General features: G+C 45.8%; 1 protein-coding gene across 1 annotated transcript; it reads left to right on the forward strand.

Moving 5' to 3' along the window:
- The first annotated feature begins 5,694 nt into the window (after positions 1 to 5,694).
- Positions 5,695 to 6,564, forward strand: LOC148538708 (uncharacterized). The gene has a single exon (XM_088452351.1). The coding sequence runs from the start codon at positions 5,695 to 5,697 to the stop codon at positions 6,562 to 6,564; it is 870 nt and encodes a 289-aa protein (XP_088308477.1).
- The last annotated feature ends 8,052 nt before the right edge of the window (positions 6,565 to 14,616 follow it).

The raw sequence follows: 14,616 nt of genomic DNA on the forward strand, positions 1-14,616 counted from the left end.
GTAGATGCATGTGCCGCGGAGGTCAGGTGACTTCCTGAATAATTTTGTATGTGGAGTTACTATGACTACATCATGGCCGGATATGCGTTCCACCGATCGGAAGTGACTCCTAGGTGGAACACACGCGGCTGAACAGATTAACCACGATCTATAGTGGCACCAGGTCATTGTTATTGATTTTACTAAGTACAAACATGTATTGGATGTGTTTATGTTGTACAATGGCATGATGCATAAGTTGTGTACCCATTAGATCGAGTATTGTTTTTAAGTGACACTTTTTTTGAGTTACCCTATATTTGATAATTAGGGGTGGGTTTAATGATTAGAGTAGGTGGTGTTTTTGGGTGCTCTCAAGGTATAAATGGGTTGTCAGCACTCTGTATTATATCTTGACAAAGGTCCACATTTAGGACCAAAACGTCGACATGCTGTGATACCTGTTATGACTTAATATTTAAATAAAGGATTTTACTGGAAGACTGGTGAGTGGACCCCATTTTTTGCATATTTTTGCCATTTATGGGTGTTCTTTGGACACCCATATATATATATATATATATATATATATATATGTGGAAGAGCACAGCGGCACTCCAAGATGTAAATTAAGTCAAATCTGTATTTAGTCGTTTCAGAGCCGCCAGGCCCTTTTTTTTCAAGGAAATACAGGCAGTATTTCCTTGAAAAAAAATGGCCTGGTGGCTCTGAAACGTCGGAAATGACTAAATACAGATTTGACTTCATTTAAATCTTGGAGTGCCGCTGTTCTTCTATTTCTATTATCATTATCTACAAAAGGCACCCAAGTGGTTGTTTCTCTTGTTTTGCAGTAGAGTGCCGGATCATCCATTGTTCTATATATATATATATATATATATATATATATATATCTTCAGGGCCGTAACTAGGGGTGTACGAGTATGTGCGGCCACACAGAGAGTATCTGGAACGGCATCCTGCAGCCAGAATCACTGCTTCAGTGTCTCCGGAGACAGACAGGCACCCTACAGCTCTAACAGCTCCGCTCACAGCTGTAATTACCAGTTGCTTTTTTGCTTTGCTCTCAACTCAGAATCAGCACCAGTATTTGCATTTTCTTAGATCATTGTCAAAAATATCTGTATGTTCAACAGAGGGTATCTTAGTGACCAACATATAACACAGATATACAGAGATATACTAATACAGAGAACATCCCATTGACCACCATGTAATATAGATAGCATCACATTGATTGCCAAACAATACAGATAATTTTAATGGTTGTCAAACAATACAGAGCATCCTAGCAACAACCATACAATACAGAGAGCATCCTTGTGACAATATACAATATAGAGAGCATCTTAATGAGTCGCCATACAATAGAGGCAGCATCATACATCCTTCAATACAATATAGAGCGCATCCTATTGACTTGCATAAAATACAGAGAGCCTTCTAATAACATATCCACACAATTACATGGCAGCCTGAGGTACCTGAATCCAGTCTTCTTTTTTCTTTGTTTATGAAGCCTTCTCCATCTTGCTCCTTCATCCTTCTATTTCCTCTACCTCCTCCTGTATTCTTCTTTCTTCCTTTCTCAGACTCAGTCATGAGGTTGAGCATCAGAGTAGTAGGTGCTGAGGCCCGACCGGAAGAGCTGAGAACACATAATTTTTGCATGCCAGGTGAAACAATGCAACCCTACGGAGATGCCTTTCTGGCAGCAGTAAATCCCTCTACTGGCAGGGAGAGTGGTTGAAAAGGGGTAGCACGAGTAAGAAGATGGTTGATCCATGGTTTGGAACCATTCACCAGGAATAACAATAATGTTGGGGCAGGTCTGATAAGTAGGGTTTCCAGCTCCCCACCCAACCCCCCCCATCCCACTCACACTGTGTGAAAAACAAGTAAACATGAAGGGATAAAATGCATCAGCTGCCCCATTAGGCCCTAAGGCCCTTATCTACTAGGAAAAGTATAGACTAATCCTCCCCTGACTATGGTTGGGTTCAGATGGGTGCAGAGAGGAGGGGGAGTGTTAAAGGCCCTGCCTTGATCGAGGGGCACAGCAGTGTCTCGGGCCAGCTGTGAGGGGGTCAAATGCACAAACGCAGTATTTTTCATTGTTTTTTGGAGGTGGGATGGCCATGCCTCCCCGATTTGTCCATGACCTATCAATATCAACTGGCCCAGGCTCGACGGTTCAGATAGACAGTATTACTTCAAACTCTCCTGAGCCCCTGTAACATACTTACCTACTCTCCAGGCAGGGGGTCCTTGTGCAGCCTCCATGCGGGCACCCTCCTCTCTGGCAGTGCAGTAGACTCTAGTTTTGTGCCAGAGTATACTGTTCATGCACAGGTCTCCAGGAATATGGTGCCCACTCTGTGTTCCTGGAGACATCTCTACTGAGATCACCGGGATAATGTCCACCGCAACATTTTCCAGGTGATTTCAGTCCGCAGCACCGACTGACGCTGTACACCGGAGAGGTAAGTATAATAATTATATGGGTGCAGGGTGTGCGATGTGAGCACATCTGCATCCATTATAGATAGAGGAAATTCAGCTCTAACAGATTGGGCAACTTGATAACATGATTCATGTATAGTGGGGCAGAACCATGATGATGCAGTTATGGCACCACGTTGTCTACATCTCCCACCTGGCTGCCTCCTCCTGGAGGGGGCAGATTGATTATCGCCAAGCAGCGGTATCACAGGGCCCCAGAACGCCCTCTTCCCCATAAACACATTATGATGTCATGATGATACACAGAGGGGGCAGGGCTGCTGGTACTGGGAAGTGCAGCTCTGCGGCTGCTAAGACTGCAGGGTGCCTGCCTGGGACGTCCAAAGCTAACAAGACCTTTCATTGTGTAAATTTATTCAACTCGTACATAGGTATAGTCATTAGTATTGCCTTGCTACAGATTTTCCACATAGTGCCCATACTAGTCTAAACGTTTGTTCCAACAATACACCAAGGCATCTTTCCCAGCATCAGTGTCAAGCACCTGAAGCCAGGACATGATGGATTGCTGAACTTCACTGTCGGTTGCGAATCGCCTTCCACCCAGGTGCTTCTTCAAATGGTCCAAAGTGATGAAAATCAGGTCAGGACTGTAGGGAGGATGGTCCAATCCATCCCAATGGTAGCGCCATAACAACTCACTCCTGCGGTTGACTGAGTGTGACCTGACATTATCATGCAGCAATACAATGCCTGTTCACAGCAACCTAGGTCATTTTTGACTAATTGCCCTATGCAACCGGCTCAATATGTCACAATAGTGGACACAATCTACCTTGGTGAGGAAATCAACAAGAAGCACACGGTCGCCATGACTTTCTTTGCTGATGGAGTTGCTTGGAATGTCTTTGAAGGTGGAGATGATGTGTGTTTCCTGGTCATGGATGCTTTCTTCATTTCCCTTGTCACATGATGCACCCCGTTTTATTGCCTGTAACAATATGCTGTAGGAACTGCATTCCCTCCTTATGGTACCACGTCAAGTGCATGTGAGACAATCCTATTCTTTTGGTTTTGTGTACTTACGTGAGTTCCTTCGGTACCCAGCGTGAACACTTTTTCCTGTACCCCAGTTGCTCATAAAACAGTACCCACTGAGATGTTCAGTTTGTCAGCAATATCACTAACTGGAATGCGTCTGTCCTCCTGAATCAGGCCTTCAATGCGGCACAAATTGTCATCTGTAGTGGGTGTGTTTGGCCAGCTGGATCGCTGCTCATCTTGAACGCATGTCCTGTTGTTAGCAAAGGCAGTGTACCAAACCCAAACCTGTTTCTGTGACATGACGTTATCACCATACACCTCGATAAATTGGCGATGAATTTCAGCTGCTGATGGGCCCTTTAGATATCTGATCACACTATCCACCTCAATGTTTGACCGTGTTTCCGCCAGCCCCGCCATCTTACAACTGATGTTGGGACAGTATGACTGATATGAGGCGCAGTCTAATGGCTGTGAGGGGAAGCAGAGGTCTACCTGCTCAGACCTGGTGGGAAATTAGATTGTAATAGAGAACATTACACAGTAGCATCCTCTGTACTAAAGGCCTGAATCAGAGATGTACACTAATCACACAGCCACTGCGTCTGTGAACGCAGCTGCTGTGTGATAATATGCAATAACCTCAGGTGTCTTGAGTAAATAAACACCTCCTGCCATCCTGCCAGCTTCTGATCTGATGCTGTGCGTGAAGACGCAGCGTAGGATCATCTGCGTGAAAATCGGCCATCTAAGTAACCCTCATGTTACTCAGTACGGCCACAGTGGCAACACGCAGTACAGGGTAATCATCCTCCCTGCACCATACCACAGCAGCAGCCATCATACGGTAACCCCAAAGCACCCTCATTTCAGTTATACTACTTGTATGAGAAGGCGCTGTCCTATTGTGATTTATAACTTTTCCTGCCAACCACAAGATGGCCGCAGGCCAACAGCAACACTTGCTTTGAGTTGCCATGCTGCCAACCACAAGATGGCCACCGATTAACTGCAGTATATACATACAGCTCCAGCAGTGGAAAAGTTACATAGCCTTGCACCAGAGGTAACTGCAGGAGTGGAGTGGTGAGTGGAAGACTGATTGGACCACAGGCAGAGCTGCACTGACACTCAGTATTAGTGGACTTTCTCATACCTTGTTGCAAATAGCAGAACCTCAGTGTTACTTTCACTTTCATTATATACGAGTTATCTGCTTCACTGACCAAGCTTACCACTATTTACCCTGCATGTTTTCCGGATCACACCAAGACTGTCCTATTTCACAGCACAGTGATTCTTTGATACTTGAAAGCTGGAATACACTACTTAAAGGAGATAATATAGCCCATCAACCTGGGATAGAACTGCGGGACACTTTACAGTAACAGTTGTCTAGGAATATTGAATAACCTTCTGATTGCCTGTGAATTGAATGTAGCTATAGAGAGAAAAGTGGAATTAACATTCAGTGACTGAATTGCTGTAATGCATACAGGACTTCCATATACACATTGGCGATTCTTCCCTCTCAGATTTAATACTAACAAATGTTACACTAAGTGGGACTAGTACCATGGTCAACTTAAACTGATCTATAAGAGCTCCACCAGCTGCAGCAGCGAAGATGGGTAGGAATACAGTGTTTTGTGTTTAAGGTCATCTGGACATTGAAATTGTTAGTTAGTTTAGTACTGTCATCATTGCTGAATTGTTTTCTTGTAGTGTGCAACCGTTTGAGATAAGAATGTATGCTTAATACTGAATTTAACTGTGAATAGTAGCGTAAAAGTTGTCTTACATTGTACGGTCATACTGCCGAAGTATTATTACACTGATCCATATGGTGCCATGCAAATGCCATTGTTTTTATGTGTAATCTCATTATTGATATTTTTACCACTTATGCAATATAAAGGCTGCCTCATTGAGTGAGGTGTGTTATTTATGCAAGTGCCCTACTGACTCTCTAATAAACCTGTGTTCACAAAATAAAAACCACAAGCTGCCTCGTCACCCCTTCATGTGCTTCCATTACTCTCACCTCTCCGTAAGTCGAGTGAAGAGTGAACCACAACACACAAGGTAAACTCTTTACTTACCATATTAAGTCAAGGTTACCACAACTGGCATCACGAACAGGATTAACGGAGTCCAAAGTGAGAAGGTTGGAAGTATAGAAGAGCCATGTCAACCAGTCCACCAGCTCAGGCAGTGCCGGGCGCAGGAGCACCGATCAACCCACCTGTGGCACAGATCAATCCTATCACACTCCCCTATTACTTCAGAGCCCCATGGCTCCCCACATATTCTGGTGAGGACCATGGCACAGAAGGAAGCAGTCTCACCGAGTTTAAAAGGAAGATGACCTCTATGTTCCATTTGTACCCGCTAAGTGATCAGCAAGAGGTCGAGATACTCATTGGGCAATTGAAAAATTCGGCACTCAGGGAAGTGACGTCCTGGCCAGCCAAAGATAAACAGAATGTAGAACAAGTCCTTAAACAACTGGTGACCACTTTTGACGCCCGTACCTTACCCACCTTGAAAATGAGGTTATATGCATGTAAACAAAAACCTGGGGAGAGTCTGCGTGACTACACCCTCACCCTGCAGGAGGCCTTGAGGGTAATCCAGGCTGTCGATCAGGAAGAAGTCAGGAACCCGGATGAGACCTTGGTCACCCAATTGATAGAAGGAGCTAACAGAGAAGGAACACAAGCTCAACTGCGACTACAACTTCCGATGCATACCTTCCTAGACTTTAAAGAAGCGGCTATCAAAATGTTGGGCATGGTCGAAGAGCATAATACAGAATTTCCAGAATTACCAGGATTACCAAGTCAGTCCTACTTGGCAGAAGCTGGTTTACGGAATGCATGTCAGGCACCCAAAGAAACCAACCCCGCCTCCCATGGGTTGCAGCTGCCATCCCCTGACCCAATACAACTGTTGAGGAAACAGATGGAAGAAATTACATTGGGAATGGCGGAGATACGTAGGGAGGTGCACAGCCTAGCTCAATCCCAATCGGCGGATTATGAAGAGCCGCGGTAGTGGCCGAGAAGACAAAGGGATGATGACTGGTGGGAACCACCACGGGGACAAGGAAGAATATCAACAGATCAATTTGATGCTCAAGGCCGTCCCATCTGCAGGTGGTGCCAGAAGGCAGGTCACATGGAGAGACACTGCAGTCAAGAGGAGACGTTAAACTGCAATAACGCGAGGGTGGGGGTCAAGCCTCTGGGAGAACAGGAGGAGTAGACCCGAATCCTGAAGAGTGGTGGCTCCGGTATGTCGGGACGTGTCCGACAATCCCAATTGTCATAAACGGCGTGGAAGTTTTGGCCATGTTAGACACAGGATCCCAAATCACCACCATACAGCTACCTGCTTTTCAACGCTATTGGAAGGAGGGGCAGTTGATGATGCCACCTCCCTCATGGCTGCAACTAATTGCTAGTAACGGACTGGGGATCTCCTGCATGGGGTAATGGGAGGCTAATATGCAGATCGGAGAAACCCACCTTCCACTACAGGGATGTCTGATCACTGAGAGCAGTGAAGCGAAAGTAGCACCGGTGATTCTAGAGATGAACATCTTACAGCAATGTCCGGAGGAACTATTGGCCACACTAAGGAGTGAATTGTTTCAGTTGGTCACCGGGGAGTGAAGAATCATACAGAAGACTATCAGGGTGCTTCAAGGTCATCAGAGGTTCGCCCATAGTGAGGGAGAGATTGGAAAGGTTAGACTAATGGATAGTAAGCCCATCAAATTGCAACCCAATTCAGAGACCATCCTCTGGGGCAAGGCAAGATGCAGACCAGCTGGCAGAAGCTTTGAGGCCTTAATTGAACCCTGTTTAATGTCCACTCACCAGGAGGCGGTAGTAACCAGTACCCTAGTCACTGTGGAGAACGGATGAGTCCCAGTGCGGATCTTAAATCCCCATAAGTACGCAATCCAGTTGTATCGACGCCAGCCACTGGCCCGATTATTGTGGACCTCATTTCAAGATGTCGTATATCCATCCTTATGAGCTAATCAGTGTCAAGTAACCACGGAGCGTAGTACAGCTGATGAGCAGGAAGATGAATGGTGGACAGAGATTCAGGTAGGGGATGGCAGCACACAGAGAGACCATAGGCCGGAATCCTCCAGGTTGTGAAGAATAATGCTGAGACTTTCAGCCATAGCCCTACAGATCTGGGTATTGTGAAGGAGATACAACATCATATCCTGACAGGGGATGCCCCACCCATAAAGAAGCAGCATCGCCCATTGGCACCAGCGCTATATCAGCCCGTACGGCAACTGTTGGAGGACATGAAGAGCAATGGCATCATCAGAGAGAGTCACAGCCCATGGGCAGCCCCATTGGTGTTGGTTCGCAAAAAGGATGGCCAGCTAAGATTCTATGTAGACTACAGGAAGCTGAATGCCATCACACATAAGGATTCCTATTCTCTACCCTGAATTGAGGAGTCTCTCATGGCGCTTAAGTCTGCCAAGTATTTCTCAACCCTAGATTTGACCTGCAGCTACTGGCAGGTTCAGATGATGGAAGAGGACAAAGAGAACACCGCCTTCGTCACACCAATGGGGCTCTATGAATTCAACCGTATGCCATTTGACTTATGCAATGCCCCCGCAACCTTCCAACGCATGATGGAGCATTGTCTAGGCCATAGGAATTTTCAAAAACCTACTCTGATCATCTGCAACACTTACTGGAGGTTTTCCAACAGCTGACTAGATTCAGCCTGAAGCTGAAGCCATCCAAGTGCCACCTGCTCAAGCTCCGAGTTCAGTACTTAGGTCACATTGTAAGCCCTGAGGGTGTGACCCCGGACCCCAAAAAGGTGAAAGCGGTATTGGAATGGCCAATCCCGCTGACAGTCAAAGATGTCCGACGGTTCCTTTGATTTGTAGGATATTATTGACGGTTTGTGAAGGACTTTGCCAAAGTCGCCGCCCCTCTAATAGAAATTCTACGAGGGATCCCTAAGGATAAGTATAACAAACGAATTCCCATAGAGTTGACGACTGAATGACAGACAGCCTTCGACCTGCTGAAGAAAGTCCTGACAGAGGCCCCTGTGCTGGCCTACCCAGATTACAACCACCCGGTCCGGCTGTACACGGACGCCAGCAAGCAAGGGTTGGGAGCTGTGCTTGCCCAAGTTTAGGAAAATCAAGAGCGTGTGATCGCTTACGCTAGTCGCAGTTTATGTCCCACCGAACGGAACGACGCCAATTACAGCGCCTACAAACCCGAGTTTCTTGTCTTGGTGTGGGCAGTGACAGAAAAATTCAGAGACTATCTAGCGGCAACACTGTTTGTAGCTTATACGGACTGTAACCCACTGGCTCATCAAGCCACCACCCCTCTAGGAGCTTTGGAACAAAGGTGGTCCTCCAGACTGGCCAACTACCAGTTCAAAGTAGTATACAGAAGTGGGCGAATTAACGTGAATGCCGATGCACTCTCCCGGCTTCAGACAGGCAAAAGTGAATTGGAAGGAATAGACAGGTAGGAGCAGATTGAAACTCCCAACTTCAGTCTGAAAAGAAGAGCACCGGAACAGAATGCTATGGTTCCCATCCCCGCGAGAGTGCAGGAAGTTCAGGGCATGGAGATGGAAGGAGATTGGACTGTCTGGCAGGACGCAAGCCCAACCCTAAAAAGGGTGGAACAGTTGCTGGCCTCTCATCAGGGGTTGACCCAAATTCAGAGACAAGCTGCAACCCCGGACCTAATCTAATTGTGGCGGTAAAAGGACCGTTTGATGTTGCGAAGAGGCCTATTGCTACGACAGAGCACAGATCCAAAGACACATCTGTTGATTGAGCAGTTGTTGGTGCCACCTGCGAAAATCGATCTTATCCTACGGGCCTATCATGATCACTCCGGCCATTTCGGCTGTGAAAAGACCAAGGTGACCCTACGTCGAAGATTTTACTGGGGGAATATGCATCAGGATGTGGAAGACTGGTGCAAATCTTGCGACATATGCACAGCACGTAGACCGGCTCCATCAGAAGAGAAAGCACCGCTGCACATTATTACCCGACAACCACTGGAACTCATAACTATCGACCATGTGAAGCTAGAACCAAGTAGCAATGGATATCAATATGATGTAACCATAATTGACCATTTCACCAAGTTTGCCGTTGTACTGCCAGTCCGGGATCTCACGGCAAAGACGACAGCGGAAATCGTCTGGCGAGCATTTGTACGGCCCTACGGGTACCCTGCTAGTATTCTGACGGATCAGGGGCCTGCGTTTGAAGCCATACTCTTCCAAGAACTATGCCAGTTGTACGGGTGTATGAAATTACGCACTACAGCATACCATCCTCAGGGCAACGGGGCCTGCGAAAGGATGAACCAAACTGTGATAAATTTACTCCGAGCTGTACCCCTTCCACAAAGACGTGAGTGGCCCACTCTGCTAGCAGAACTGATGTACAACAACACTGTGCACAGCTCCACAGGATACACGCCATATTATCTGCTTTTCGGACGATCTGGGAAACTACCCGCTGACGTTCACTTAGGCTTGGCCTCGGATGATGCCACAGATTCTTGCTTCCAAGGGGATTGAGTCGTAGAACACCAGCATAGATTACAGACTGCTCAAGCTCTTGTGGACCAACGTATGGATGCTGTCCGTGATCGACAAAAGGATCGATACGATGCGACCACACATGCCAGACCATTAACCGTAGAGGATGTCGTGCTAAGGCAAAAGAATCGGCAGCACAGCAAATTGAATTCCCAAAGGGAGCCTGATCCATGTGTAGTTACCGGCATACCCAATGCTGAAATAGCCATGTACCAGATTGATAAGGTAGAAGGTGGTCAACCAAAAGTTGTACACCGGGATCAACTCAAATTGTGCCCTAACCAACCCAGAGCTCCAGAATTACTACCTGATTCTCCACCATCACACCCAGCCCGAGACCAGTTGTCGGTACTAAATGACCCATTGAGTCTTGTCCTGAGTATGTATTGGCCTGTCGTGGCTGGTTCCCCGACCCCAGAAATGAGGCATCCGCCTGTGGTTGAGGAAGTCATTGCAGACGTCCCTGAAATTGGTGAGGTGAGACGCTCGACAAGGAGCACCCAAGGAATACTGCCCACACGTTACAGACAATAGAGAGGTCGGTAGAGGCACCTTTATTACTGTTTATATTTTCCTGATTGCATTAATCTGTTTGACATTGATATGTTGTATTTATGTGTACATTTGTGCTAGTGTGATATTTAATGGTTAGGCGTAGTCAGGGTCATGATCTATTAATCCTATGTTCATTGATGCCCAGGATTTGTGACTTGCAGATGCCAATACTCTGTTATTTGGGAATTATCCTTTTTTCTGTTTCCCTTTATTATTGGACCGAGCGTGAGGACACGCATCATTTCAGTATGGAGGGATGTGACACCCATGAAACGGACACCCCTAGGACTGTGAGGGGTTAATTCCACCTTGGGCCAGGAAGGAGTTAATACATATCTCCCCAGCACGTGTGAAGCACAGGGACAGCGGGCGCTGATTGGATGAGCCTGTCCGGTCTCTCAAGCGGTGGGTGTGACCAGGTGCATGCGAAGAAGCGGGTCAGTTATAGAGTTAGCCAGGAGCTGAGGAGAAGTGTGGCGTGCAGCGCAAGGACAGCGGGCAGAGACCATCAAGCTGCAAAGCTCTAGTGTAGTGTGAAGCAGCCGAGCCGCGAGCGCAGACACCGGGGACCTGCGGAAGATAGAACGGGTCAGGTGAGCCACAGCAGTGGGAAGTTGGGACCAAGGGCAGCACTGAGCAGCACACCATTAAGGTGCCCAACGCAGCAAGAGCCGCTCGTGGAGATACGTGGCCACAGTGGCAACACGCAGTACAGGGTAATCATCCTCCCTGCACCATACCACAGCAGCAGCCATCATACGGTAACCCCAAAGCACCCTCATTTCAGTTATACTACTTGTAAGAGAGGCGCTGTCCTATTGCGATTTATAACTTTTCCTGCCAACCACAAGATGGCCGCAGGCCAACAGCAACACTTGCTTTGAGCTGCCATGCTGCCAACCACAAGATGGCCACCGATTAACTGCAGTATATACATACAGCTCCAGCAGTGGAAAAGTTACATAGCCTTGCACCAGAGGTAACTACAGGAGTGGAGTGGTGAGTGGAAGACTGATTGCACCACAGGCAGAGCTGCACTGACATCAGTATTAGTGAACTTTCTCATACCTTGTTGCAAATAGTAGAACCTCAGTGTTACTTTCACTTTCATTATATACGAGTTATCTGCTTCACTGACCAAGCTTACCACTATTTACCCTGCATGTTTTCCGGATCACACCAAGACTGTCCTATTTCACAGCACAGTGATTCTTTGATACTTGAAAGCTGGAATACACTACTTAAAGGAGATAATATAGCCCATCAACCTGGGATAGAACTGCGGGACACTTTACAGTAACAGTTGTCTAGGAATATTGAATAACCTTCTGATTGCCTGTGAATTGAATGTAGCTATAGAGAGAAAAGTGGAGTTAACATTCAGTGACTGCATTGCTGTAATGCGTACAGGACTTCCATATACACATTGGCGATTTTTCCCTCTCAGATTTAATACTAACAAATGTTACACTAAGTGGGACTAGTACCATGGTCAACTTAAACTGATCTATAAGAGCTCCACCAGCTGCAGCAGCGACGACGGGTAGGAATACAGTGTTTTGTGTTTAAGGTCATCTGGACATTGAAATTGTTAGTTAGTTTAGTACTGTCATCATTGCTGAATTGTTTTCTTGTAGTGTGCAACCGTTTGAGATAAGAATGTATGCTTAATACTGAATTTAACTGTGAATATTAACGTTAAAGTTGTCTTACATTGTACGGTCATACTGCCGAAGTATTATTACACTGATCCGTATGGTGCCATGCAAATGCCATTGTTTTTATGTGTAATCTCATTATTGATGTTTTTCCCACTGATGCAATACAAAGGCTGCCTCATTGAGTGAGGTGTGTTATTTATGCAAGTGCCCTGCCGACTCTAATAAACTTGTGTTCACAAAATAAAAACCACAAGCTGCCTCGTCACCCCTTCATGTGCTTCCATTACTCTCACCTCTCCGTAAGTCGAGTGAAGATTGAACCACAACACACAAGGTAAACTCTTTACTTTCCATATTAAGTCAAGGTTACCACAACTTCATGCTGCTGAAGCCATTGAAGCTGCTTCCAAGGACGCAGCCACTGGCTTCAGCACGCCCAGGAAACGGGGACAACACGCCCCCATTTTCTGCAACGCTGTAGGTCACCGCCCCCAAATTGCTGGAGAATATCAATCAGGCGGCATTCAAGGCACTGTCAGCGATATTGCAGAAGGAGATCTGGGCATGCACAGTGTTGTATCTGCACATGCTCAGGGGTGTAGTTTGGGTGAATCAGTGTAGCACATGCTCCAGGTGCCGTCAGCTGGTAAGGGAGCCAGAATGGAGCCCTTATTACTGTGGGGGCGACATCCTGTCAAACAATAGGAGCACAAATGCTATCATAGGAGGCTGGCTGCTTCTAACATTGGTAAGGTCATCGGGTAGTGCGCTTTGCATGCGACTCAGAATCGGGCCCAAAATCTTCCTCCTCTTCTTCTGCTGAAGTTAATGGCTTCCCACAGGATGCCAATCAGAAGTGTCATGTACAAAATCTGATTTTAAACATGTTTGCACTATAAAGCCAGCAAATCTTAATTTGGCAGCTTTCATCAGCGAACCCTCCCCCATACCTGCTCTGCCTGCTTGTATGTCCTCCGTGGGCTGTCCAGACACCATCTCTTAGGCACAGTTTCATGAACACTAAACATTTGAATTTAGTCCCACATTCTGGCCAAGCCCCCTCCCTGTGTACACGTTATTACCAAGGTGGTGGCTGTGGGGCACCATAGCCTGCACTTGCTCCAGAAGACATGGCTTTATACCACACCTCTGCACATGCGCAGCTCTCACATCATCAGAGGCGTACATAAATCATCATCATCCTTGTACACTTGAACCAGGCTATACTTGGAGCAAATGATGAATCCGGAAAAATGCGTACAACTCTGCATAACCTACAATTCCATTGGCACGCCCTTTCTGAACTTTGTAGCATTAGACTCCACGCTGCAACCCAGCTACTCTCTTTGAGTTACAATTGTGAATGCAACTCAAAGGTGTTTGATTCTGCACCACCCAAACTTGCGTGCGCCCAGTTCTGGAGCTCACACAATATGAATAGATGCAAAATGCACTTCCTCAATGGGCATACGTTCAACTCAACTGCATCAACCCCTATGTGACCATTGGACCTGTCTCTTATCATCATACATCTCCTATTATGCTCTTAGGAGGAGATTTATTGTTAAGACTATGCTGCATTATTTTTCTGTTACATTTATTTAAATGTAGTTTTTTTCAGTGAACACATTATTATTATTATTATTATTATTATTATTATTATTATTAACTGGCTGCTTTGTTTGACCAATCAATTTCAACTGTGCAACAGTCGGATGAATTCAAGTAACAAGTTTTTGTAGCTAAACCACCTTGTTTGTGAGCTGAACTCACTAATGAAGTAGGTAACTAACAACCTGTGAAAATTCTATTCAACTCTTGCAAGCCATGACCTAAATGATTTCAGTATTCTTTGTATATATAACACAGGACCTTTTGAGACTGGGTATAATTACTACTAAAGCATTATCTTCTAAAACTCCTCTATTTTATGGAAATAACCCACCAAAGAATACAGACAGGTTTCTATATAAAATCTAAGAACAATTTATAAAGCTGTACAAAAAAAATATGAACCACATCTCTGCGCAAATGAATAGCTGCCCTCTTCATAAAAATTCCTGGGGTATCACCCTACCCCCAAAAAACATATAAAGATACAGAAAATGAAAGCAGAATTTTGAGTGGAGTGCTAATCTCACATGAAAGTCTCTGATGATCAAAATAAATACTCAGATTCTTCAAATAGTCTTATAGATGTATATCCTTGTCCACAATCGATATTTCCAAGAACTTAGAAGAATTTTTTTTCTTA

The sequence above is a fragment of the Taudactylus pleione genome, unplaced genomic scaffold (genome assembly GCF_031769625.1).
Source record: "Taudactylus pleione unplaced genomic scaffold, aTauple2 ptg000037l, whole genome shotgun sequence".
Taxonomy (NCBI): Eukaryota; Metazoa; Chordata; class Amphibia; order Anura; family Myobatrachidae; genus Taudactylus; species Taudactylus pleione.